Source organism: Anguilla rostrata, chromosome 14, assembly GCF_018555375.3.
Source record: "Anguilla rostrata isolate EN2019 chromosome 14, ASM1855537v3, whole genome shotgun sequence".
Lineage (NCBI taxonomy): Eukaryota > Metazoa > Chordata > Actinopteri > Anguilliformes > Anguillidae > Anguilla > Anguilla rostrata.
The window spans coordinates 21,552,680-21,580,207 of NC_057946.1; the positions used below are offsets into that span (position 1 = coordinate 21,552,680).

The window sequence follows — 27,528 nt, forward strand, 5'->3', positions numbered from 1 at the left end:
TATATTCACAGCCCTGACCTCTCAAAGTCATTTTTTTTAAGTGAATGCTGGTATTCAATTGATATTTCTGCCAAAATCTATTTTATTTGTTGGGCTTTTCAGTGAACATATTCTGAGCAGTCATGTACAGTACAGTTTGTAATTCTCAGGGTCAGTTTTGAGTTGAGTACTTCAGTGCTCACATCCACATGAAGTCTGGACTTTATTTTGTGAGCTGATTAATCAGAGTGCTTTAAAAATGCAGGGAAAAGTCATCTTCATTGTCATTTCTGCAGTTTATATTTAGGTTGTTTTTTCTGGCGTTGAAGCCAAACTTTTTGCATGCTTTTAAAGCATATTTTTCAATTGAATGATTCCTTCATGGAGTTATTTTATTAAGCGCTCTGAAAACATTATTTAACACGGCGTAAGTGGTAATGTTTTTAGCATACACTGTGAAGCCTTATTAAAGCTTTGCCGAGGGCAGAGATTTGGCATTAATGTGACAGCGCTGTGACCAAAGTGACTTCCTGTCACCTCCGTGCGGAGGCTGGCTGGCTGGCTGTTGGGGCTCCACGCTTTAATGTAATTCAGCGTTTTAGAAATGGCTGAGATTGACAGGTCGTTCCCCTGAATGATGCCCTGCGCTGATGAGTCCAGGAGATGGAATTAACCTGCGCTGACCAGCGGTGGGCGGACAAGACAGGTTCAGCACCTCTGGCTGCGGCGGGGAGGGGGGTGGGAGGGGGGAGGGGGAGGGGGTGGGGTGGGGGTGGGGGGTGGTGTGTGGTAGTCTGCTCTGTGCCACCTCCAACCCCCCCACAGCCCGTCCCCATGAAATGAATGGGCCTGGCACAGGGCAGCAGGCTTCCCTTCAGAGAGGCCGCTCCAGTCAGCGTGCGCTGCTTTCCCCGCCGGGATGCATCCCAGCCGTTTTCGGTCCCGAATGAGGGAGCGGTAACTGAAAAGGGTCCGGCGCGCCCCGTTCCCTTTCCGAGCCCGCGCTGGGGCCGCGCCCCGCCGTCCGGCAGGTAGGAACAGGGAGCGTGCCTCCGTTATGTAACGCCTTTGTCCAGTCGGAGCGGGGAAAGTGACGGGTTCGCATTACACTCATTATCTTCCTGCAGCTGTTAATCTGCTTTTTTAACAAGCATTAGGGCCCGGGCTGAGGTGTGGGGAACAGTTCATTATAATTTGTGACCTTGCCTTCTTTTAGCACGCAGCTCCTGCTGTGTGTTTCCCTCGCTCTCCTTTTCTCCCCTTCCATCAGGCTTTTAGGCAATTAAATGCGGGGATATTGGCATTCAGGCTCAGTACAGTGCATTCCGAAAATTACCGCAACATCTGACCGGCTAGTGCAATTAGACTGATGGAGCTTTGATTGAATTAAAATGGATGTAGAAGAGGGAACTTGGTGTAGTTCACTTCGACGTCTCGTCTCTCGTCAATGACTGGTGTCAACAGTTTAACAGCAGCCGTCTAATCGCTGGCCAACGCCGCGGCCGGCTGGACGGCTCTCACGGAATGTGCTGCCCCGGTGCTTAGACGTGTTATTCAGCAGAATACTCCATAGCGTGTAAATGGTTATGGATTGCCCTGTTAAAGAGCAGCAGCTTGTTTAGCGACTAAATTATGTGGATTGTGTCGTGCACTTCTCCTGCTTCCTCTGCTCCGCGTGGCCCTCGGTCGGCGACGCGTTTGGAAGGAGGCTCCGCGTGCGGCGCGGAGCTGGAGCCTCACGCCGGCGGTATCCGAGCGCGGCCGCGTCCGCGGCGGCTTCGATACGCGGCGCGGCGGCGACGCGTTAATGGCGCGCTCCACCTTAAGAGCCGGGAGGACGAGGAGAGCGAGAGATTCTGTGGGGGAGAAGGACGGGGCCCATCTGGAGAGCTCCGCGATGATGTCAGAGATACACGTGTAAACAAATCCAACAATAGAAACTCCGGCTAAATATAAATAAGAGCCGAATTAACACATTGAGGCATCGGAGAGGAAAAACGGCCACACAATGTTTTTGCAATGAAAGTGCGATTTATGTCAGTTACACCAAGGAAAAAGAGAAAAAAGAAAAAGAGAAAAGAAGCTATCTTGCGCCTGCTGGTTCCATTACTTGTCATTTGGGTACTGGGCTATTATCTGATTTAAGAGGGCATTGTTATCGAAATGATTGTTTGTAATATAGCGCTTGTTATTATTGTGATTGTCGTCGGCGTCATTATCATTATGGTTATGGCGAGCGGCTCTAGGAGGAAGACGGCCATTAGCGGCGTAATCTTCTATCTCTTTAAAGCCCGTCCGTAGATATTTCTGCACAAGCCCGGTTTGATCCGCCCAAGCTTAGCCGGAGAGCATCGCGTCGCATTTGATCAGAGATTAGGGCGTATATCGCTGCAGGTTCGACCCCGGCTGAGCCCTGCCAATATCCACAGGAGCGATTCTGGAGGTATTTAAAGTGTCATTATGTGGCGGCTTACGGCAGAGCCGTCTCTTTACCGCGCGCGGCGCGGGCGCGTCGGCGGGGGGGCGGGGGGGCTGGATTACGCGTATGTGGAACGCCGCTCCGCGCTCACGTTGTTCGGAGAGGCCGGGGCGCGGTGCGGTGCCGGTGCCGGGCTCGTTCTCAGCGCGTCCGCGCGGCGATCATCATCACCGGGGGAAGGGTGGGGGGGGGGGGGGGGCGATGGAGTGGCGAGGGGGTCTGTCAGCACGCGCGGTCTGATGTGCCAGGCATTTTAACAGAGGAGTAAAGCCACTGTGTGCCAAGCACCCTCCATTTCGAGGTCAAAGGTCAAAGCGAGAAAAAATGACAATAACTAAAAAAAAAAATAAAATAGAAAAAACTGCTTTACATACGTTTCGGAAAAAACTCGGAGAAGTGGCTGAAAGAGAGGAGCCGCTGAAGGAATCCAAAGTGTAGCCAAACACCTTAATTGTGATGCATTTCCTGATTCTCTCTCTTCCATTGTCGGCACTGCTCCGGTGCCATATGGTCTACCATGGAACATTTAACTTGTCAGATATAATGGATTGTCCTGGAAGCAGATTTTTGCTTTGAGCGCTCGGCGTCTCTCTTGCATTTCGGTCGGGGCTGCGGGCGGCGGGATGAGGGATCGCGACGCGTTCGCGCCGGAGAGCCGCTCGCTCGGTTCCCCTCCAGACAGTGACCTATCTGCCACCAAACGTTCCCCCGCGCGGCGGAGGCATCATCCCAGGCGCTGGCCACGCCGAGAGCCTGTCACCATCATTTACGTCCTTTGGAGTTAATAGATTGTGCGACTAATTCAGATATCTTGCGCGTCGAAATGCCGCTGTAATTCTCGACAGAAAAACACAAAGATACCCCCCCACCACCCCTTCCTATTCAACCCCCCCTCAGCTCACCCACCCCACCCACGACCCAGGCTTCACTGCCAAGGTTCTTTATGCACTCTGTTCCTGTTTTTATGTTCTCTGTCAGAGTATATATATACGCTGAACTAAATAAAAGTGTTCAGTTTTACAGCATGTCACTGTCTGATCAAATAAATACTTGTTCGTGACCTAATGTTAGAAAATTTCCTGCCAACTCCATACCTTTGAATTTAATGCAAATTCAGGGCTTCTGAATTCACCTTTATTTCCCTTTTTTCTACTTGCAGTGATTTAATTGATTAGAATAGATACTTGATTTCAGGCTTCCTGCAAAAAGTCAGTGTTTTTATTTGAGATCTCGAAGTGGGCTCAGTTAGCTGTTGTGGACAATGAGAATACATTTTTTTGAATGTAGGAGGTTTTTTGTAGGATTATAGTTGAAGCAGACAGGGCAATTCTGTTTACATTGCTGCTTTCTACCTCCAGTTCCCAGAATGCAGTGAGGTTGTGCAGTCCAGATAGAGTCATAGATGGTAAAATGCATTCTGGGGGCTGATGAATTTGTTACAGAACCACAGATTAGCCTATTTATGGCTTAATTAAAAAGAGTATAAAAATGAAGTGCTGACCAATATTGATTCCTGTGTTAGCTGGCGTATGGAGCATTGATGAAATTGCGGTTGAGTCATACTTTATGCCCAGAGAGGAATAGCATTTCAGAGCCGTCACTGCTGATAGGGTCACGTCCCCGTCTCATTCAACCCCAAGCCTTCTTTTTCTTTTTAACACTATGCAGCGCCACACATGCTGACAGTCGCGTAGAAAAGCCAGCCTCTAGATTTAGGCTGCTAGACAATCACAAGCCGCGATTCCCGGTGCACACCTCCATTTCCGTGAGAAAAAGAGAAAGCCATTCTTCGGCTTGTTTGTATTCATTCCACTCTGAATTCCATTTTGTGTACGGACGACTTTCAGATGACAGCGTCTTGTTATCTCGCGTTTCAAAGACGGCCCGTTTTCAGCCTCGACTTGAAATGGCCACAGACCCGAACGTGGCCCCAGAATTCAGCAATTTACTCTCACTCCGCTGCCGCGGCGGAACAAACGCAAAAGGATTAGGCGACCGTCGCTTTGAAAGGGAATTTCATTTGGGAAGTTGCTGCTTGTGTTTTAAGAAGAGTGAAAAGAGGGCGAGCGTGCGATGCATTGCGGAACGGGAGCTCTGAGCGTATGTTTTTCTCGAAGGCCGACGGAAGAGCGCGTTTGGAAAGAATAAAAAGCGAAGCGGAGACCAGGACGGAGGAGGCCGTGTCTCTCTCCCAGTAGCCCAAGCAGAGACCAGGACGGAGGAGGCCGTGTCTCTCTCTCAGTAGCCCAAGCGGAGTGGAGGACGGAGGAGGCCATGTCTCTCTCTCAGTAGCCCAAGCGGAGACCAGGACGGAGGAGGCCGTGTCTCTCTCTCAGTAGCCCAAGCGGAGAGGAGGACGGAGGAGGCCGTGTCTCTCTCTCAGTAGCCCAAGCGGAGAGGAGGATGGAGGAGGCCGTGTCTCTCTCTCAGTAGCGGAAGCGGAGAGGAGGATGGAGGAGGCCGTGTCTCTCTCTCAGTAGCCCAAGCGGAGAGGAGGACGGAGGAGGCCGTGTCTCTCTCTCAGTAGCCCAAGCAGAGACCAGGACGGAGGAGGCCGTGTCTCTCTCTCAGTAGCCCAAGCGGAGAGGAGGATGGAGGAGGCCGTGTCTCTCTCTCAGTAGCCTCAGCGGAGACCAGGACGGAGGAGGCCGTGTCTCTCTCTCAGTAGCGGAAGTGGAGAGGAGGATGGAGGAGGCCGTGTCTCTCTCTCAGTAGCGGAACGGACGGAGAGGGTGTCTCTCTAGCCAAGCGAGAGGAGGATGGAAGGGGTCCGTGTGCTCTCTCAGTAGCACCGAGCAGGGAGAGAGGATGGAGGAGGCCGTGTCTCTCTCTCAGTAGCCTCAGCGGAGACCAGGACGGAGGAGGCCGTGTCTCTCTCTCAGTAGCCCAAGCGGAGAGGAGGATGGAGGAGGCCGTGTCTCTCTCTCAGTAGCCCAAGCGGAGAGGAGGATGGAGGAGGCCGTGTCTCTCTCTCAGTAGCCCAAGCGGAGAGGGAGGATGGAGGAGGCCGTGTCTCTCTCTCAGTAGCCCAAGCGGGAGGATGGAGGAGCGTGTTCTTTCAAGCAGCGGAGAGGAGGATGGAGGAGGCCGTGTCTCTCTCTCAGTAGCCCAAGCGGAGAGGAGGATGGAGGAGGCCGTGTCTCTCTCTCAGTAGCCCAAGCGGAGAGGAGGATGGAGGAGGCCGTGTCTCTCTCTCAGTAGCCCAAGCGGAGAGGAGGATGGAGGAGGCCGTGTCTCTCTCTCAGTAGCCCAAGCGGAGACCAGGACGGAGGAGGCCGTGTCTCTCTCTCAGTAGCCCAAGCGGAGAGGAGGACGGAGGAGGCCGTGTCTCTCTCTCAGTAGCCCAAGCGGAGAGGAGGATGAGAGGAGGCCGTGTCTCTCTCTCAGTAGCCCAAGCGGAGACCAGGACGGAGGAGGCCGTGTCTCTCTCCAGTAGCCCAAGCGGAGACCAGGACGGAGGAGGCCGTGTTCTCTCTCAGTAGCCCAAGCGGAGAGGAGGATGGAGGAGGCCGTGTCTCTCTCAGTAGCCCAAGCGGAGAGGAGGATGGAGGAGGCCGTGTCTCTCTCTCAGTAGCGGGAAGCGGATGAGGAGGAGGAGGGAGGGCCGTGTCTCTCTCAGTAGCCCAAGCGGAGAGGAGGATGGAGGAGGCCGTGTCTCTCTCTCAGTAGCCAAGCGGAGAGGAGGAGGAGGCGGTTCCTTAGTAGCAAGCGGAGAGGAGGATGGAGGAGGCCGTGTCTCTCTCTCAGTAGCCCAAGCGGAGACCAGGACGGAGGAGGCCGTGTCTCTCTCTCAGTAGCCCAAGCGGAGAGGAGGAGGAGGAGGCCGTGTCTCTCTCTCAGTAGCCCAAGCGGAGAGGAGGATGGAGGAGGCCGTGTCTCTCTCTCTCAGTAGCCAAGCGGAGACCAGGATGGAGGAGGCCGTGTCTCTCTCTCAGTAGCCCAAGCGGAGAGGAGGAGGAGGAGGCCGTGTCTCTCTCTCAGTAGCAAGCGGAGACAGGAGGAGGAGGAGGCCGTGTCTCTCTCTCAGTAGCCCAAGCGGAGAGCGCAGGACGGAGGAGGCCGTGTCTCTCTCTCAGTAGCCCAAGCGGAGAGGAGGATGGAGGAGGCCGTGTCTCTCTCTCAGTAGCGGACGGAGAGGAGGACGGAGGAGGCGTGTCTCTCTCTCAGTAGCCAAGCGGAGAGGAGGATGGAGGAGGCGTGTCTCTCTCAGTAGCCCAAGCGAGAGACCAGGACGGAGGAGGCCGTGTCTCTCTCTCAGTAGCCCAAGCGGAGAGGAGGACGGAGGAGGCCGTGTCTCTCTCTCAGTAGCGGAAGCGGAGAGGAGGACGGAGGAGGCCGTGTCTCTCTCTCAGTAGCCCAAGCGGAGAGGAGGATGGAGGAGGCCGTGTCTCTCTCTCAGTAGCCCAAGCGGGAGAGAGGAGACGTGTCTTGTAGCAGGAGAGGAGAGGAGGCTGTCTCTCTTCAGTCACAGAGCGGGAAAGCGGCAGAGGAGGGAGGAGGAGAGGCCGTGTCTCTCTCTCAGTAGCCCAAGCGGAGAGGAGGATGGAGGAGGCCGTGTCTCTCTCTCAGTAGCAAGCGGAAGCGTGAGGGACGGAGGAGGAGGCCGTGTCTCTCTCTCAGTAGCCCAAGCGGAGAGGAGGACGGAGGAGGCCATGTCTCTCTCTCAGTAGCGGAAGTGGAGAGGAGGATGGAGGAGGCCGTGTCTCTCTCTCAGTAGCCCAAGCGGAGAGGAGGATGGAGGAGGCCGTGTCTCTCTCTCAGTAGCCCAAGCGGAGAGGAGGACGGAGGAGGCCGTGTCTCTCTCTCAGTAGCCCAAGCGAGAGCAGGACGGAGGAGGCCGTGTCTCTCTCAGTAGCCCAAGCGGAGAGGAGGATGGAGGAGGCCGTGTCTCTCTCTCAGTAGCCCAAGCGGAGAGGAGGATGGAGGAGGCCGTGTCTCTCTCTCAGTAGCCCAAGCGGAGACCAGGACGGAGGAGGCCGTGTCTCTCTCTCAGTAGCCCAAGCGGAGAGGAGGATGGAGGAGGCCGTGTCTCTCTCTCAGTAGCCGGCCGGTTTGCATGCAGGCTCTGTGGAGCGAGCCCTCTGCCTGGTGATTATTCTAATCAGCGCTGGCTGCCAAGCCTCTGAACCAGGCCGGGTGAGGATGAGCTCGAGCGCCCCCCCCCCTCCACCTGGCATGCGTGTGCGTCCTGGCCCCTAAACCCCCCCCACAGAACACCCGTGTCCGCGGTCGCTGAGTCACAAGGACGTCAGGAAGAGGGGTACCAGGTGACCAGGCCCGGCCCCCTCCCGCTCCAGTCCCCTCCTCCTCCTGTGGGCCAGAGCCCAAACCCAGACCAGAGAGGATTGTGGGCACGTCTCTGTTGCGTTGGATGAAGCCATTCTGGACCTGGCCACGTCGTTCAGCATCTGGCTACACGCGTAATGTCCTGTGGCTCTACCTTGCGTTTTCTGAATGACCTGTGAAGTCTATTATTCCTATTAAGGAATCCGCAGAAGATCGCGTTCTGTCCCCTGGGGGCAGTGTGGCGCACCTGGACACAGGTGCGAGCGCAGGCGGGCATGCCGTACCCGCCGGAACGCGCAGCGCGCAGCCTTTGAGGTCGGCGCAGGTTTGATGGGCGCCTTGTCTCTCCGAGCCTCTCCGTTTCTCAGCAGCTGCAGCCCACCCCCCCACCCCCCCCAACCACCCCCTCCCCCCGCATCTCCATCTCCAGCTGTTCCTGACGGATCACCTGCTCTCCCAGTACTGAGCCACTGCAGCCCTCCTCAGTGAGCGCTCCATAATTATGTTTGGGGGGTGGGGGGGGGGGGTGGGGGGCGGTGAGGCTGGGATGCAGTACTGACTCTCTCGGTATTTGCAAATCACACCCAGGAAAGGCTTTCGGTTGGACCAGCATTTCTCTGTCAACCTTTTAAAAATAATAGTCGTAGTGCTGGTATCTCATTTAAGTGTGTTGGTATGTCCAACCGAGGTGCGTCCACCATTCCCTGGGTTTCATTTTCAGTGAGCTGCCTTCTTCAGAGAACTTGAACATTAAGCTGGAATACGATTAGACTCAGCGTGTTGGAATATTGCTGAAACTGTTCTTCTTCAGGTTTTGTTTTGGATGTAATCCTTTAAGCATTTCTGGTTTGACGGTGTTAAGCCAGCGAAGACACGGCTGCAGATGTGTCTCAGCTTGAAGCTGGCTGCTCACTACTCGCGCTTCTTGAGTTTGGGTATGCAAAGAAGGCTTTATTTCATCCCAGAATGCCTATGTCCGTGTCAAGGGATGTCAGAGATGTATACTGCATACTTTTGTGGCATGACATGGCAGTGTTCGTTTGATCTCGATCAGTGCCAAGTACAGCTCCCTTAGCAAGGTCTTTAAAGCCAGGCGAAACTCCCGACAAGATCTTTACCAGTGCCAAGTGTGGCTCCTGGTGCGAACCCCAACTGTGCCAAGTACAACTCCTGACATGATCCTGAAGGAAGCAGAGTGTAGCTCCTGGTGCCATTAATGGGAAGAGGTGAGAGAAGTGTCCCGGAACATTCCATGCAATATGCATGACCGTGGAGGACCGGTGCACAATTCATGCGGCATGCGAGCCTCGTCATCGTTTCATCTGTCATGCAGAGCAAGGCTACCGTGCAACATCTCCCGCTCTATTTGGGCGGGAACTGTACCGCTAGACAACTCCCTCTGAGCATGACCGTGGCTCACAGTCAGTCAGTCGGAAACATTGGTAAGAACCAGTGGACATAGAAGGGCGTGTGCTATGACTGCTAGGGTTTTATTGGTTTTACAGTATGTTGTTGCTTGCAGTTTGTTGTTTCAGTATAGCCTTTTCAATGGGGTGGCAGTTTGGATTGGGAAGTTCCTTTTAGAATGCATCATTTCACATCGATTTTTTAATGCTCTCATATGCAGTGAGCTTCATAATGTTTGGGACAAAGACTTTTTTTTTCTTGATTTGGCTCTGTACTCCATGATTTTACATTTGTAATCAAACAATGTACATGTGGTTAAAGTGCAGATTCTCAGTTTTTATTAAAGGGTATTTTGATACATTTTGGTCTCCGCTTAGAAATGTCAGCACTTTGTCTACATTGTCCTCCCATTTTGTTTTTGTTTTTTTGTGCAGGTATAAGAGAGCTTTCAGTATCGAGTCTTGATTCTAGGCTTTTGATTGCTTTTGGAGTCTGTTACTGGCATTTGCCAACACGAGGACCGGTGTTGTGCCAATGAAGCCATTATGAGACTGTGAAATAAGAATAAAAATAGTCAGAGACATAGGCAAACCTTTATCTTCCCAAAATAAATGTTTGGAACATCATTATGAAGAAAGAGAGCTCTGGTGAGCTCAGTAATCGCAAAGCGCCCGGTAGGCTAGGGAAAACCTCTAAAGTTGATGACCGAACAATTCTCACCATAATGAAGAAAAACCCCCAAACACCTGTCCGACAGATTAGAAGCTCTCTTTGGGAGGCAGGTGTGGATGTTTCAGTGACTACTGTCTGCAGAAGGCTTCACAAACAGAACTACACTACACCGAGGGTACACTGAGAGATGCAAACCAGTGTTTAGCTGCAAAAACAGCATGGCCAGGTTTCAGTTTGCTAAGAAGTACCTAAAAGAGCCTGCAGAGCTCTGGAAAAAGGTCTTGGGGACAGATGAGACCGAGTGATGGCAAGAGCAAAGTGCGGAGGCCAAAACTGCCCAAGATCCAAAGCACCCACTCTCATCTGTGAAACTCTCATCATTGGGTTAAAGTTTGGGCATGTATACACTTAAATAAAAGCTGAGAAGGTACACTTTAGCCATGAGTGAATTTTTTTTCTTACAAATTGTGTGAGCAGAGAGCCGAATCAAGAAAAAAATATGTCTTTAAAATATGTCCCGAACATTATGGAGCTCACTACATTATATAATTAAAGTAAAGGTAGTGATGGACAAAGGCATTCAACTCGGGTCCTAATTGTGCCAGCTCCCAACTGAGCCCTCTGTAGAACTGCCTGCCTACCCTCATAACAGGCTTTATAAAGCAGGTTCTGCAGGATCCTCCACCATCATCTAGCAAGAACACGGCTGATAATACCGGCTCATTTTTTAATATTCCAGCGGGTGAAAAAAGCCAGGTTGAATGTGTGATTGCCAAGACCGTGGACACCCGGAATAGCGTATATGAAAGTGCAGAGGCATGTACAGCTATGCATGTAGAGTGCATATGAAAGTGGGGATGACAGACGTGCCCCTGTGCTGAGGAGGAGGAGTGAGAGCGAGGTCGTTTCACCCAGCTGACCAGCTTTCAGCGACTTGACGGCGCGTAATGAGCGGAAATCCCAACCGGGTTTCCACTCAGACCTCCGACCCCGCACCCCCCCACACCCCCCGGACAGGGGAGACATTCGGCTGTCTTCACCTGTTCCCCCATTTTTAGCGACCGGTGCTCCAGTGCGGACGAGGGCGCGTTTCACATGGACTTTCCCCATACGTGAGCCCTCCTCTCCGGTCACCCACCTCCCGCCCGCCTGCCTGCCTGCGCTGGTCGTGGTGGTATGGGGGTGGTGGGGGGGGGGGGCAGTTTTTGTTGGGTTCCCTGCGGGGGCATCGCTGGGCATTCCACCGGCTGCACCGAGACGGAAACGCCAAGCGGCAGCTGTGTGTCTCCGTCTCTCCTCACCTCTCATGGTAAAGCTGCTGTGGCATGCCAGACAGTGCAGTGCACAAGCGTCGTCTGAAAGGCCTGGGCCCAGTTTAAAATGCCCGTGTTTACATTCTGTGCTCAATTATTAAAGGCCCATTTTTCACATGAAACCAAGGGTCTAGCAGTTGGCTTGCAGAGTCAAAATCTGATACCTTGAGATTGCCCAGAGAAGTAAAGAAAACACACTCGACTAAAAGGAATGTGGGCTTAGAGAAAGGAAGAACACTTCCTGCTGCAGTTTTCGAGGGACCATTCACCAAATGAAAAATACCCAATCAAAGAAATAAATAAAATTGTCTGTATCAAGCAAACCTGATGTGCTCCCATATTTATAACACAGCTGCTATTGAATGGACGTGCAAAGAAAAAAAAAAAAGCAGTTTTTTCCTTGGATAACATTTGAAAGGGTGTGGCGGTTCAATAGCATGGATGCAGTTTCCCCCTGCCCTGGACTAATGTGTGCGGTGAGTGGTGGAGGTCTGGCTGGCGGAGGTGATTATAAATGACTATAGGAAGGAAGATTAGCCCTGCCGCTCCTCAGAGAGGAATTGGGGCTCTGGCGGCCCCGCCGCGTCCTTCCGCTGGGACCGCATCGGCCAGAGCCGGACGGCGCTCTGTAAAAGCCCCTTTCACCCCGTCCGATGGGCGCGGGGGGTAATTAGGGCAAACGACTGCAGATAGAGGGGTGAGATGAGGCAGTCGGACTCCTCAGTAAGGTGCTTAGTCTGAATCCCATTCAGACCTCGGCCAAATAAATGTGGTATGTACTCAGTATAAAATATACGGCATGGAAGAACAGTTTAAGTAATAATGTAGTATTGACTTAAAACGTTTTTTTCCACTATTATATAACATTAAGCTAATTTGGCATGAAATGGAAGATAATTGGTGTTGGGTATGCTTATTTTAATAGAACAGCTTTTTGTTCTGTAATTTCTAATGTGATAATCAGATTTTTGGTCAAAATTACATTTATAGGAAACTAAATTCACATTTTAATTGCAGCAGTATTTTCATTAAATACGGTATTTGTATGTTAGCGTAGCTGATTGAAATGTATAATTATTAATTTTATGCTGACTTGTAGTCATATTGTGCTATTTGTTTTTTCACACATTGAAGCACAAACCCTTTTTTGCTTTTTGTTTTAATTTCATTGATATGAATGGTTAAGGGCAATTTTTACATATTTTTAGTTATGGAATTGTAAAGGAAGAAGATTAATCAGTAAATCTCAATGTAAATTCTTAGCATTGTAATGTGGCATTTCTGTCCAAATGTATTAGGCCTAAACTGTAGGAGTTTATTGCTGAATACAGCCTATAGTGGAAATGCCGAATATGTATTTGCAATTGCATTTAGTAGTTGGATGAAAGAAGCTATTTGGTCATGAACGATCATAAAGGAAAGATACTTTTGATTGCCTTTTCTTTAAGCCCTTATAGTGTTCTTTAGAATAGTGTCATTTCAGTTTCAGTTTGGTTTCGCTAGTCATCCAGTGTTTTTCAAATGAAAATTAAACATGCAATGCTGTTTAGGTTCATTAAACAACATATTCAAAATATATCATTTTTCTCTTATGGGTTCACAAGATTCACAATAATGTGTTGCTATGTACCCAACCCTGTGAGACCTGTCAGTGGGTCTCCAAACGTAGGTTCCGATTCAGTACGTTTTAAGACAATGAGCACTGTATTCCTTATTTGTTTTTTTTCCTTTCGCCAAGATGCGAACAAATAATGCATTCAGTCAGCGAAGGCACGGACACACCCGCGTTTCAGAGGGGGGAGGCGGACTTCGCTGTTACACTGGTTGTTATTCACTTAACGTTTTCTGACCGTTGTTGTAAATGGTTAAAGCTTAGTGAATTAGAACGCCCGCATGTCAACCGAACTCCTGAGTTTGTGGCTCTTGCGAATCTTTAATGAACTCATTTGAGGGAAAGCCTCTTCTGATCACTTTGAGCCACTGAGGGGTGAGTGTGAAACGGACAGACGTGTAACATTTAAAGCGAGAGAGCTTAATTAAATGACTAAAGGTTATCAATGCGCTTTCCTTTCTGTTATTTCTAGTCGGAGTGGTGACTCTTAGAACACTGACATATGAAGAAAAGAAACGCTCCTCGTTTCACAGAGACGTTAAATAGGCTGTGTCTGCCTGAGAGAAAAATAAAACAATTTTGTAAAATCTTCAGGTGGTCATGTGGATTTTACTTGAAAAACAAAGTATGACAGAAGTGAAATGTGACGTGGACCCTCAGCCCAGAGTGACTGCTTCTGGGCTAAAGTATTTATGCCCCTAATTGAAAAATGTCCCCCCCCCTTTCTTGCCTATTTGTAATCCCGCTCTTTTTTACTTGAGTGGTGAATTTTTAACATTTGGCTGTCAGCTCCCCTTGGAAGGAGAGACATGTACAAAATGAATGTTAAGTACATCTAAATGCATTTTTACACAATAAATTGGCCTCATCTTTTTGCATTACAATGTGTAACCGAAATTTATGAGCTAGGACTTGCATCCTTCCTTTGTGCTGAGAAAAGCTAAGTGATGTTCAGATCAATAATAGCTTTTCCTGGATTTCGGGGATCCAGTCATCCTGGATGTTGCTTCAGGAATTCTGCATGTTATTTTGTTCTTACAGGAACATAATGGAGTGCATTGTTCATTTGTTTAGGTTTTAGTGTATAGCATAAAGCTGTGTGTGTGTCTCCAACAGGCATTGTGTTTCAGGTATTGTGGAATTATAACCCAAATCCCCCACACAAAAGAGAATGAATGTTTAAATTTCTCTTGTAACTGGTTGAAATAAATAAATAAATGAAAATATGTGGAGGGCAGGAGTTCGTTAAAAAAAAAAAAAACGAAGAGTACATTTCCAGTATTACCATTCATAACACCACAGCAGTCAATATATATATATATATATATATATATATATACAGAAGGGCAAAACAACGAGCAAAACACCAAAAAACCCAGACCAAGGTACTCCATGAAGGGAAAAAAAAAAAAAAAAAGGAAAAAAGATTTGAGCTCTAATGCCATCCTTATGCGTCTTTTAGTAGTTTTAGCCATAGGGCTTGGCAGTGCCACCATTGTCACCGTGCCAAAAAAAAATCTGCAGTGACTGCCGCATTTCAGTAACGGAGGTTTGTCTGAAACAAACAAACGCACGCACGCAGAGCAGCAAGCCGCGGTACCGGCGGCTCTCCTTCGCCTTTATGGGTAAAAAACAAACCCGCGGGGGTTCGGGGCTTCGGGTTTTTCTTTTTTGGCTTCGAAACCGAGAGATTTTCAAAGCAAAACGACTCGCTATATTGCCTAATATCTACGGAAAAAAGCACAAAGGCAAATGGCTTTTTGCGTGCGCTGCGAACAGGGCGTGTGCCACCCTGGGCAGGCGTATTGTGTCTGTTCTATATGTGTTTACCTGTGCATTCATATTCCTATATTTGCTTTAGCTGTTGTCTATGTGGGTTTGTTGGTTTTTTTTATTATTGATTTCTCGACAGGGGAGGGTGGTTGGATGGGTGGGTGGGTGGGTGGATGGGTGGGTGGGGGGCTAGATAATGAAGGCTCTTTTGCATTGGGGTGCCTGCCTAGAATGTAATCAAGCGCATTCAAAAGAACTTAACAAGTGCACAGCTCCCATGAAGCTTATGTTGAATTTTAATTTTCCGGAATTCTGCCGCCTATAACCTTATCAATAGTTTGCGGAACGCAGCGGTGGCGCCGATCGGCAAACAGATCGATCGATGCGATGGCTGGCGAGGACAGAAGGCATCGTGTATTCCGCCCAACCTTTTTTCATTTATTCATCAATCTTTTGATTTATTCAGCTATCCTTGTGCCAAGGAATTGACAAGTCTGCCAGGGATTTTCAGTTGGGTGCTCATCGACCAATGTGTAAAATTAATTTTGAATGCAAAATTAGCTGCTTTCGAAGAGAAACAATGTTTCGGGCTCCGCTGTTTTTTAATTTATTTTTTTTATTTATTTTTTATTTTTTATATTGAATGTTTTGAAGCCAGCTTCCCTATGGCTACAGTGGCTTTCCTTTAGTACCTTTCAGACTTTGTTGGAGTTCTGGAAGGGTGCCCATTGATGTCATGGAAACACTTGAATTACTAAGAATGATTCATGTCTATGCAGTTCGCCCATCCTCCCCCACATAAAACAGGAATAGATTTTTTTTAACCCTTCGTTCCTGTTTGCCTTCATGTCTCCTCTCTGTGACTGCTGCACTCACACTTATATATTTCACATGCATCCAAACTGAAAGCAAAGCCAATGACAAGAAGAACTTCATTGTAACCCTTGTATCTTCGATATAAAACGTTATTGGTCATTTTCAGAAGAATACACAGTATGCTTTTCCTCTGTTTTCTGTGTGTTGTTCATTATTTATTGAATAAATCATCCACACATAACCGCTTTGCAGCAAATGGTGAAAGAACAAGTCAAAAATTAAGCATCAGTCACTGACCTGGCAATGAATATAGTCTTGATCTGGTATGATACAAAAAAAGATAGAAAAACATATCATATGAAATAGGCTAGCGCAGGACCCTTTAAAAGCGCACTTGGCACAGACTGGCAGTGCCAGTCCCCTGCCCAGCCCGCCCCTCCCCCTTACCCCTGACCTTGACCAATCTGCTTCTTTTTGTCATTCGTCACCCCGTTGCCAGGTTCACTTCAGTGTAGACGTGGGCGCTTGCCAAAGCGTTCTGCCCTGCCTTCCAAAAAGGCTTCTTTTTTCCATTTTATCCATCTCTTAATTTAAACACATTTGTATTTTTTAAAAACTTATATAAAATATATATTGTTTTCTTTCATCTCCCATTGAATTTTTTTCTTTTCTGCCAGCCAGTGTTTCCCTTTCCTGTAGGGCTCGGGGTTCACTGCATTGTCATGTAAAATTCTGTGTTGTGCAATGCTTTCAAAAAAAAGAAAAATGCTAAAAAAAAACGAAACAATACAGGAACCTTAAACACACCGTACGTGGATGGACATGTCTTTTTATCCTATGGAGATTGTTTCCACATTTATACACAATAAATGCCAGCGCAGGGCACGGAATGATAGCTGCATTGTGCGTGAGTCACAGTTGTGAGCTACTTCTGAAACTTGTAAAAGTATAGTAAAACCACAATGTTGTTTTCATGAAAGATCAATGTTTTTCTGTATATTTTTTTCTTTGATATTGCTGCGAAGACAGAAGAGAAAATATGAGAGTTTACAGGCTTATTTGGAAAGATTTCTCTTGGACGTCATTGCGTTTGACATGCGTGTTGATGTAAGGAAGGTTAAACGGGCACGTCAGAGTTATCTGAAGAGAACAGAAGACTGAAAAGCGTTCCTCCTTCTCTTCTGCTTAATGCAAGGCTTCACAGAAACAAGCTAACCTAGACACCCCCATTTCCTGTGATTTTCTTACAGTATTAACGCTTTTAAATTACCGGCTTTGTCATTTTGTATTTTTAATTTTTAATTAGCCAGCACTTAAGACGACTGACCCATTCGCCCTGTGGCTCAATTAAGGGCCGAGATTGTTCTGTATTTTTTTATTATTTAACATTCTTGGCAGTTGAAAGCTTTTGCAGCGTAAAAGGAACTAGATATTTTCAGTCTGTCCATGGATCAGTATCAATTTTCATAATTTCATACTATTTCTACCACTGCTCCTGCCCCTTCTGCTAATGCTGCATTTAATATTATTAATATTTTGCAACCTGGACACACATTTTCATTAGCATTTTCCCCTTTACATTCAGTGGTTAATGTTTCATTTAAAAGGTTAATTCTTAACATAAATAAAATGGTGTCATGCTTTTCATAATTACCATTGCATTCTATTTACTAGCATGAATGCTTGACAGTTACAGTGTAAAATCTGTTGTACCATTGCTGTGTAAAAAAATAATATTTTGTAATTTTAATAATGTTTCAGGACTAGTCCTTGAACATGTCATGAACTAACATAAATTATTATGTATTACTCTTCAGTAAAATACGTTTTCTTTAGATTTGTAAACATGTACTAGCATTTAGAAATATTTGTATGAACTGTCTTCATTAGTATATAAATCTGATCAGTAATTTTCTTTCAGACGTGGCATTAATAACACTTGATTTTTTGGCGGGTATTTTCCCTCTCCCCTCTTTGGAAATTTCGTCAGTCATAAAAAGTGATTTTCGGGGTAAATTGTGAAGCTGTGGATGTGCAGTATCTTGGCTGTGGAGCAGATTCGCATAAGAGCCCGCCTGTCCCTAGGCGAAGACTGCACACAATCCCCCTTCACACCTAGGGCAACTGTGGGGGACAGGCAGATCAAATATCTAATGGGATTAAAAAGGAAGAAAGCCCATGTTGAGGGGCAAGTTGGAGGCGTTCCATATTTGTTTTCCCGTTGAAAAAAAAAAGAAGAAAAAACATTTGCAGCTTAATTTTCTGAAGAAATTGCCTGTCATGAGACATCGTTTTGAAATTATTATTCATTATGGAGCCTGTCATTCACTGTGTACAGGAAGTTTGGGTCTCTGTTACTTTGTCAGTGTGGTTGTAGGAAGTGGAGACGTACCTGCTTGACTGGGCTCTATCCAAATCATTGTTTATGTATTTGCATTGAATTTGAAAAATTGTGTTTTTCCAATTTTTGAAATGATTAAAGGAATGGCTTTACATTAGAACGGAAAGCCAGGAAGTTTGACTGTTTTTCTTTCTGTCCTGTGATGTGCTTAATCAAGTGGTTCATTAAGACCTCCCATAATAGCCTATGAGAGCCGGTTCCTAAATTCCAAATGAGTCAGCCTGGCAAGATCTCACGATCACGCATGAGCAGAGGCACTTTGGGGCTGGGGGGTGGGGTGGGGGGGGTGGTGGTGGTTATCTTTTGTCCTGGTGGAGAAAGACAGAGATGTTAAACTGGCTACGCGTGCATCTTGTATGAAAATATATTTGTTTATACAAAATACTGATGATTTTCTGAAGACATTGAATGTGAGAATAAAATAAGTAGCTAGGTTTCCTGAGCATCCAGTATACCACATGACAAAATATTAATTTCATTAACTTATTATGTGTAGCTCATCTTTTTAGTCAAAAGTCGTAACAAACCTGCAAACTTAAGTGGCTCCCGCACTGTTCAACTCTTTCCATTAGATCATTGTGCAGAAGACATACATCCCTCACAGAGGACATAGCTAAACTCCAGGAGCTGAAATTACTGAAATTATATTATATATATATATATATATATAAATTTGTCTATAATTGCCTTGAATAACCTGTCTGAAGTAATGTCTGGACTTACCTTTTGTGATAAAGGGGCTCTCAGTCACTGGCTGACAGCAAACCTCAACAAACTATTACACCAAATGATATTATATATATATATAACTATTACACCAAATGAAACTCTCATGGGAGGGCAGCTGAGAAGTGGGCCACTCAATTAGTATTTTTCCCGTAAAAAAGCAGGGGTTCCCAAACTTATCCAAAAAGGACCAGTGTAGGTCCACATTTTTGGTTTAGCCTAGCACTATAACACCTGATTTAACAAATTCACTAATCAAAGTCTTCAATAAAGACCTTCATATGTAGAATCGAGTGTCTTAGCACTGGGCGAATGCGAAAACATGCACCCACACCCGCCCTTTTTGGACCCCTGATGTAAAGTTAAGTGAGAGCCTTTATTTTGTTTACGGACAGTGGCCCAAATGAGTGCTGAATGCATACGGAGAGGGTATTGATGAAAAAACGAAAGCCGTTTTTACGACTCATATTTCAGCCTTTCTGAATGAGCTCCACGCCCCTCTGACTGGTTCACAGGGACGGTTTCATTATTCAACGCTATTCAAGCTTCTGCTGTCAAGGTCAACGAATGTACCGTGAGACGCGCCGTGTTTGTGATAGACACACCTTCTCATGATGTCATCGCTTGTTATGCGCTGTTGACTGCGTACGCGGATTTATTCTATGGCTTTTTAATGCTTTTCCGTCCTGTGCCCGGGCATCTGTTTTCAGTACGTGAGCTTTTCGCAACATCGTTGCTCATCTGTCCAAGTCTTCCTATGGCCCCTGCTTGTAATGTAGTTAATTTTCATTTCCTGGCATGCGGTGCGGTGAAGTACCAGCGACTAGGCATTCCAGGCCGGGGCTAACGGCACACACAAGCAAGGCTTCAACTGAAGCCTCATGAGAAAAAAATTAATCCAACCGAAAGTCACAGAGCATCTTCGTTTTGCTCTCATTCTGTGCTATTTCTCCCTTCCCTTCGCTGCACAAGTGCTGTTCTCATCAAAATGGAGTGAAGTTATTTTGTTTATCAGACAACTAAAAGTCCAGGTGTAGTTGGAAGAGCACTTTGTAAGTTTATAAATGACACTTCAAAAAAAAATCAAATCAAATTGGGCTCAGTTTAAATGCTTGTGGATAAGCTTGCAAGCAAATTATGCATGCAGGCATTTTTTGTGGATAAACCGTGTTCTAAGTATTATAATCGTTATACTTACGGCTGCAGCAAAAACAAATATTTGATGTTTGAAGCTCCAGCCCCCGAGATGCACCGTGTTTATTACCCGCATGCAAATGTGGGCTGCAGTTAAAAAGTACAGCTGCAAGGTGCTGGATATTCAGACTGAAGTGCTGTGTGGTTATGCCGAGGAGCACGGCAAGATGAGGAATGCAGGCTTTGGGTTAGTGGGGGGAGGGGGAAGAGAAAGGGGGGGCGGTGGTGTTGAAGAGCCAAAGAGTGTGAGTCTGTGTCGAAACGCTGTGTGTCCTCCTGGCTTGCAAGGATAGTGAAGGGGGAAATAAGCATCTCTCACCGTGGGTTTGAGGCCATGTTCCTCTCTGCTTCTGCGTGCTCCCATCCATGTTTTGAGCAAAACGCTTCACAGCGTGTCCTTAAGAGAGTCCATGAGCTCTGCTCCTTAATCTTAAGGTCTTCTTAAGTCACCTCTTTTTTATGAATACATTGTTGGTACTGAAATATATTACAGGGATAACCTTAGAATTGATTTCCGATTGAAGCAAACAGATCATTTGTAGAAGGTGGAAATTTGAGACTAAATTATTAAGATAAATAAATACATTTTCATCATCATGGCCCTACAATTGCTGTTCCACTAAACAAGTATTTGGAAATTAATCTAAATCTAAAGGTACAGATGCATCTGGTAGTTCTGCAAGGTAAAACCTGCAGGTGGGAAGTTGAGATTCTTTGTGTATTTTCTTGGCTACAGTATTTGATCAATATGTGTGATATTCTTTGGTGTGTGGTGCATAGCCACTGCCATGCTGTTGTTCACTCAAATTTACCAATTTGGTTGGTTCTGCGAGTAGCATTTATCAGGCAGAATGAATTCAGTCAAGGTCCTCTGCTGGAATGTAGTATGAGCACCTCATGCCCTTCCTCTAATGATGTGTCATTATTCCATTTGTGAAAAATAGTCTTTTTATACATTATCATCATATGCGTTTTTGTCACTTTAGAAAGTAGCTAATAGCCTGCATAGCTGAGTGAATTAGTGATGACACAGTAAGCATTTAACACACAGGGTAAATGTAGGTGTCCAGCACCAGAGGTGGAAAGTCCAGGGGTCAGAAAGTAAAAGTCCTGCCATGTGTTTCTTCCACCCATGAACTCAGTCTGCTTGCTGGTTTCACTAATTAGTTCTACCTCCTGGCTGAAGAATTGTGCTAATTAGCAAATCCAGGAGATTGGAACAAAACTACTGGAGTACTTTTACTTTCTGAATCTGGATTTTCTACATTTGTCCAGCTGGCTGTGTTCAAATGCATCGTAGTGGGCTGTAGTACTATATTGTAGTTCCTGTAATTCTGCAGATTTGAGAGCCAGTAATGATCAGCTCTTAAACCAAGTCCCTGAGTCTCAGGAGGCCTCAATACTGTGATGAATTAGCACAGCGTCTCCCTAGTCTTGTTTTGAAATTGTAGTGGTGATAAAATCATCTTTGCCCTTTTCCTTGCCAGAAAGGTGGGCTATCTGACACTCGCTCTCCATCACCTCTTCAGCGTGCAGAATCAGCAGTGTTAGATCTTGGCGATTTCCCTTGCACGCATCCAGAAATGTCATTCAGTGATAGTGGGAGAAATAGGGACATGCTGTATATGAGGAATATTTGTTTATGGAAGTTTTTTCTCTGTTTCCTCCACTCAGGTAAAGCTGAGAGAGCATCCTATGCCTACGGAAGGGAGTCCAGCTTACACGGGTGTCATCAGGTAAGGAGAGCCTTAAGGCAGATAGCCTAATTAACAGCGCAAGCAGTGCCCTGTTGCAGTGTAGCGATAATGCGTCTGATTTTCCAGCTCGGTCGGCACCACAGACTCAGCAAAGGTGAGAAGTCAGTGGTTTGGTTTGTGCTTTCTTCTGGAATAGTTTGTGGGATTTTGGGTTTTGGAGAACTGGCCTTGTAGTCGCATGATAAAGAGAGGAGTTGTGGGAGGCTCGGTTCAGACCTGTCCCTCTGAGCGTCTGCGAATCTGCGGAAGTTTCACGAGCGTAAAATTTCACGTGAGGCTTCTGGGCCAGTCTGGCTAAATCAGCAGAGGGTTGCTTTAATGTCTCACGGTAGAGTCCATGGATGTAATGCAGAAGCCTACCAAGTGTGATCATGCTTGCAGTATTTGAAAAGGCTACAGGTGACATTTATTCTGCTTTGAGGGTCTGACAACACGTAGGTCTTTACTCAGCCATTTGGTGTTTGTTCATGGAGAGTGGGGTGTTTTAACTCCTCATTACTTTACGGACCAGGGGCAAATATTTATTTAAACTTTTTCAATTGCTTTCAAAAATTGTTTCTTGGGTTGGTCCAATGCCTGGTTTTACCTTATGCTGGGGAATATGACAAATTCTAATCATAATATTTTCAGTACTGTCCCAACCATTAATGCAGTATTGGTTTGGATAGTACTCTATAAATAGTGCGTGCATTAATTCATGTTCATTTATACAGCATCTATTTGTACAGTGCTGTAACTGTTTGCAAGAGCAGTAGGGACAGTTTTGCTACATTGCCTGACATAATTAGGTCCAAGATTCTACACAGATTATAAATCCCATCAATATGTACACACTGGGCATTTTCAATGAAATGCATGCAAATATACAACAATAATAATAATAATAATAATAATAATAACAATAATAGTCTTGTCAAATAACAATCAGCTGTTACGTTGATACGTAGCAACATCTGAGAGTGACCAGTGCAAATGGGTGCTGGTTTTTTTTATTGGTTCCCTGATTCAATTACATTACCAAGGCAAGCAAAATAGCATAGTAGGCTAAATAATCATCACTATTGATTCATGAACAGTAAATTATGTTGAAAACCTGTTTAGCTAATACCTGTAGTGAGAACCTGTTTCAGGTGTTGGTTTAAAATAAATACTGTTAATGTACTGTTAATCTATTTCGTCACAGCAGAAAATCCTAGTATCCCCCAACATTCATTTTGTTTACATACATATCTTTCCCCCTCCAAATACAAAAATCCAAGCACAACAGTGTCGGAGTATATACTGTGGAGTTGCTTGCTCTGTGTTATTCTGGGAATCTCGTTGTCCTTTCGTAGTTGGATGCGATGCAGTGCAGAACAAGCTGAATTGCAGTTTCATAATCGCAGGGCAACTTGTGAGGCTCATTTTTCCATGGTCCCATTCATTATTTTCATATACCTCATTACATTCTCAACGGCATATTAGAGCTAAATAAGTCAACAGATTACATAATCACATTGATAACTTAAGTTGTTTACTTAAATCATGTTGAAACTTTCTGTAAATTGTTCTTTTTTTGTGCACGTCACCACAAAAATTTGTACAGATGAATCACTCGCGGGACTGTTTAAGTACTTCAAATCATGATTTTCATTCTTGAATGACTTCAGTCATGCTTGAGAAATTGGAACAATTCTGTGAGCAGTTCAGGCAATGATTTAGAAGCAATTTCAAGTTCTCTCTGTGGTTATATTTCATCCGTGGAGCTCGGAGAAACGGTAAAACCAAAATGAACGATATATTTTATGGTAGGAAATAGTGTTTTGAATGTCACTAACCTTGAACATATTTGTTTTACAACTGAAGTATCATGTATGTGTGGGAAGAAAATTAAACCTCACAGGAGTCATTAACTTCACACATACAAATATCCCGAAGGCTATATTAAATAATTTAATTTGTGTGTAACTCTGAAATAATAGGCACAAGTTTGACGAGTAATTTGTTGGCCATATGATTGCTAGTACCCTGTGCTATCGATTGTGGCTGAGCAGGTAAGATTCTATGTGACCTCAGTATCCTCAAATTAGCCCTGCGGTACGAATCAGGTGCTCTCTTTGTCCATTCCTGAAAGCTTTTCACATGTAGGCTTTAGTAGCAGTGCTCTCATCTGCTGCAGGAACCTGTGGCATTGCCGCTTACATCGGCTATAGGCTGGGTAGCTGTCCTGGGTTTGAGTGGTATGTTAAGAGGTCTTTTATCTTGTTTAAGCAGCATAAACATTAATAGCAGTAACAAATGTGAGTACCGATTGCATATCAGTCATTCTAATGTATTGTAACAGGTTATTTCAATGCATCATATCAATGTTATCAATCTTTAGCATCCATGTACGTATATATATTTTCTGTATTTTATTATTTCTGTAAAAAAAGCTATATGTAATCATTGTTCTTCTGAAAGTAGAATATCTAGCATTATTTGCCACCATTCTAATTCAACTAATAAAGTATGTGTAGTTTTCTAAAATAATCTTTTTCCCACAATTTAACGCAATCTTATTCATAAAGGCGTTCAGAGTTTCTCTGAGGTGGCCAAAACAGTGGTGGAATTTAAAGGCAATCTAACAGAGAACTTTTTTTGCATGTCACAAAAAAAGCACGGTGTGATTTTACCCCCCCCCCCCCTTTCCTTTTATGAGATGAAGTTTGAAGGCCAAGGGGTCTTGTCATTTATGAAAAATTATCTGGCTTTGAAATTAATCTTTTTTGACAGCTGACATGACAAAGCCATCAAAGATTTGTGTGATTGACAACAACACGGGATGTGATTTTTTTTTTTTAATGAAATGAAATGAAGATGCCGTTGCCTTGCTGCTGAGGTTGTGTGTGTGGGGGGCGAATCCTCCTGCTTTTCATCCCCCTGTCCTTCAGTTCAGCCTTCCGTCTCTGCCTCCGTGCTCCCGCTCCAGTCGTCCCCTGCTTCTCAGTCGCCTCAAACTGTTTCGCAAACTGTTTAGCGCCTGCGCTCGTCTTTCATCCTTTTCAGCGCCAGCGCGGCGCACACTTTCGCCTTATTTTCTCCTTGTCGCCGCGCTCCAAACACCGCTAAACGTCCTCGTCTTCATCGTCTCCGGAGACGCCGCGCTTTACCGTAGTGGCTCCTGTTTGCGCCGCCCTTTTCAGCCGTTTTCAGTGTACCTGTGTGTAAATACAACGCCGTCGGTTTCTTTACGCGTTTGCCTTGTACTGCCCCTGAACTCTGGTGTCCTTCAGATTCGCCCTCTGCTCTGGGGTTTCAGCGGCTGTAGACTGGCGATGCACACATTTCTCATTCTGGACATATCTGTCAGCTCCTGCGAGTGTGACATCTGGCATGCACTGGCTACAGGAGCTCCAGCGTGCTATTTCTAAAGAGCAGGGCTGCACTCCCATATCAATAACCGCTATTTGACTGTCCGTACTGGCCGGTGCCGATACATGCTTGATTTATGTTATTACTGCACCGGTTTTTCACATTCATTGAAGATGCGGATAAGCACAAATGTCAACTTACGAAGGAAAAGATATAGCATATTTTAATTGTATTGCAAGGTATTTTAGCTTGCTTATTTTATTATTAAGTGGGGAATTTGAGTCTAGAGAGCTGTTGAATATCTATATGGCTTTAGTTGTGAGTTGTGGCTCTGGAAACTAATAAATTAAAAATAAGCAATAAATAAAAGAGGTTCAAATGACAAATGAGTCTACTTTTTGAGCATTTTAAGTTATTAATTTACAACATTAACTGTGCATCAAATCTGTTGCCTCTTAAAGGCATGTATGTTGTGTCTTCATATTGGCCCATCATAGGAGCAATGCTCTTCACTTAAGACTCTGATGTGCCCCTGAAATTTCATTTCATTTTGTATTAAAGAGCTTGGCTCAAGCTTGAAGGGCCAGTTCCTCCGTAGTTCAGATTTATTTCCGTGGGCTCTTGACCTCCGAGAGACCTTCAGTGAGGGCCTCTTGACCAAACTGCTCAGCACTGAGGCTGTGCGGGCCTGCTAGGGGAGAGGGGACCCGTACTCTCAAGTGTCGGTGTGAATTCGCCGTCGCCAAGGCAACAGGGCAGCGCGGAAGGCCAGGGAAGCCAGGTCTAATCCCCCAAAAACGGAAGCTGCCAAGACCAGGAATTATGCGTCAAGGTAGCACGGTGTGGCGAACCACTTTTGGCCGGCTGATCCCTTTCAAGCGGTCAGATTTCTTGAAAGCAGCGGGGATCGCTCAAGCAGGCCATCCGTACCCACCGCAGGATTTCACAGAGGAGAAAGGAGCGCCGCGCGCTAGCCGAGGACGCGGCGCGCTCGGACTCCCGCGATTTACATTCAGGCTCGCTCTCAGGAGGTCACAACGCTGGTCAGGCCGCATCTCTGTGCTGTTTGGTGTCACCGCATAATGATTTATTGTTCGTTTTGTGCTCGAATCACTATTGGCCCTCAGCCAAGGGCGGCCAGCGAGCGGCCGAGTGTGCAGAGGCGCAGGAAGCGCGGCTCGGAGAAGCGGAGGGAGAAGCACGCGCGCCCAGCGTGCGCATGCGCCCGCCCGCCGTGGCCCTGGAAGGCCTGCTCCGGCTGCACCCGATCCCGGTGTCAAACGCTTCATCATCATCTCCTCTCCCCGCCAGTTAAAACGGCCGAGGGCTGGTCTCCGACGTCACGCTCCGGATCCTCTCCGCACGGCTGTATGTGAATTCCATGTGAAGGTTTTGGCGCTGGATGCGTCGGAGATCACGGCGAGATTGCGTTTCATTCAAGCCCAGGAATAGCTGAGGGAACCTTGGCTGCTGATGGTGTTGTGTTCTCACACTAAGCCAACCCTCTTCCTCTTTCTCTGTCTCCCTGTCGTCGACTTGGCAGGGGCTCTGTTTTTCAGGTTTTGGCAGGTAGTCTCAGTTGACGTCGTTCTATTTTTTATTTTTTTCAATTCCTGTGTCATTTAAGGAGGGCTGTCTTAGAGTGCTTTAAATCCCTGCATCTCAATTCATTTCCTTTTTTTCTCCATTGTGTTTTCTGTCACTGTTTCCCACAAAAGTTCTAATCCTGGGCTGAGTGATTTCCAGTTTTCTCAAACCAACAAACTGAGGTTTAAATGTGGCTAAGAAATCAGGCGTCGTGCTTGCAAACGTACAGACATGCATTTGTGCGTACATGCGTGTGCACGCATGCACACTTACAAACACGCACGCACGTGCACAAACGCATGCATGTGCATGCGCACACGTACACACACACACACACACACAAACAGAATCATTTTGCACTGCTATTTATTGGAATTACTACATAACTGCTGTTCAGAATTTGTGGTATACATAAGTAGGCATATGAAAAGTACACGTAGAGAAAGTACTTGTCGGGGAGGTCAAATCTACAAACTTGCTAAGATTAGTAACATAACTTTTTTATTATTTTTTGTTAAGGTTTGCCTTCTGAGTGATTAAGTGTGTAATTCAATTCAGGTTAAATGTTAATAGCCTACATATCTCTCATTTAGAAGCTTGCATACTTATTTCATTTATATGTGACACCATTATATTTTTGTGTTGCTTACATTGCAACATTTGCAGCATTGAGCTTATTTTATGCAGAAATTAAGGCAAATTAAACACATTCTTGCTAATGCAATGGCATAACAACCAGCCGAGGTGTGTCGCAGTTGAAGCAAACTGCACCCATTTTACATTTTGATCCTGCAAGTCTACTTTTCAGATCACTCAATACTGTTCATTTGCTGCATTTGCTCAAACCAAACACACTACTGGTGGAAGTCAGAATGGCGTTTCCACTCCAGTTTCTCCTTCCCAAGACGGGGGGATTGTGAACCTGAACGCACCTCCGCTCCCCGGCCCCGGCCTGCCGTGGGCTGTGGGTGATTTAGCGTGGAGGCCGCATGGGCAGGATTGGGGAAGTTAGAGCCCTGCTTTTCAGCTTTCATTAGGAGGCCCCTTATTTGTAATCAGCGAGTTGGCAAGGAGCAGCCGCTGTTCGCCTCGCGGGGAAAGCGCCGGGGCTGATCAAACATTCATGCGGTGGCTGCCCTGCCCGCCACTCCTTCCACTTTGCTTCTTTTTTTTCATCAGATCAATATTTTATT

At 46.2% G+C, this 27,528-nt stretch overlaps 1 protein-coding gene across 16 annotated transcripts in view; it reads left to right on the top strand.

The window, feature by feature from the left end:
* LOC135239741 (transcription factor 4-like) overlaps positions 1 to 27,528 on the top strand; it is a 170,201-nt gene that overhangs the window by 56,681 nt on the left and 85,992 nt on the right. For all 16 annotated transcript variants that reach the window (XM_064308629.1, XM_064308638.1, XM_064308631.1 and 13 more), the window contains one exon: positions 21,333 to 21,394. In XM_064308629.1, coding sequence (XP_064164699.1) covers positions 21,333 to 21,394 — 62 coding nt within the window. The remainder of the gene's footprint in view (positions 1 to 21,332; positions 21,395 to 27,528) is intronic.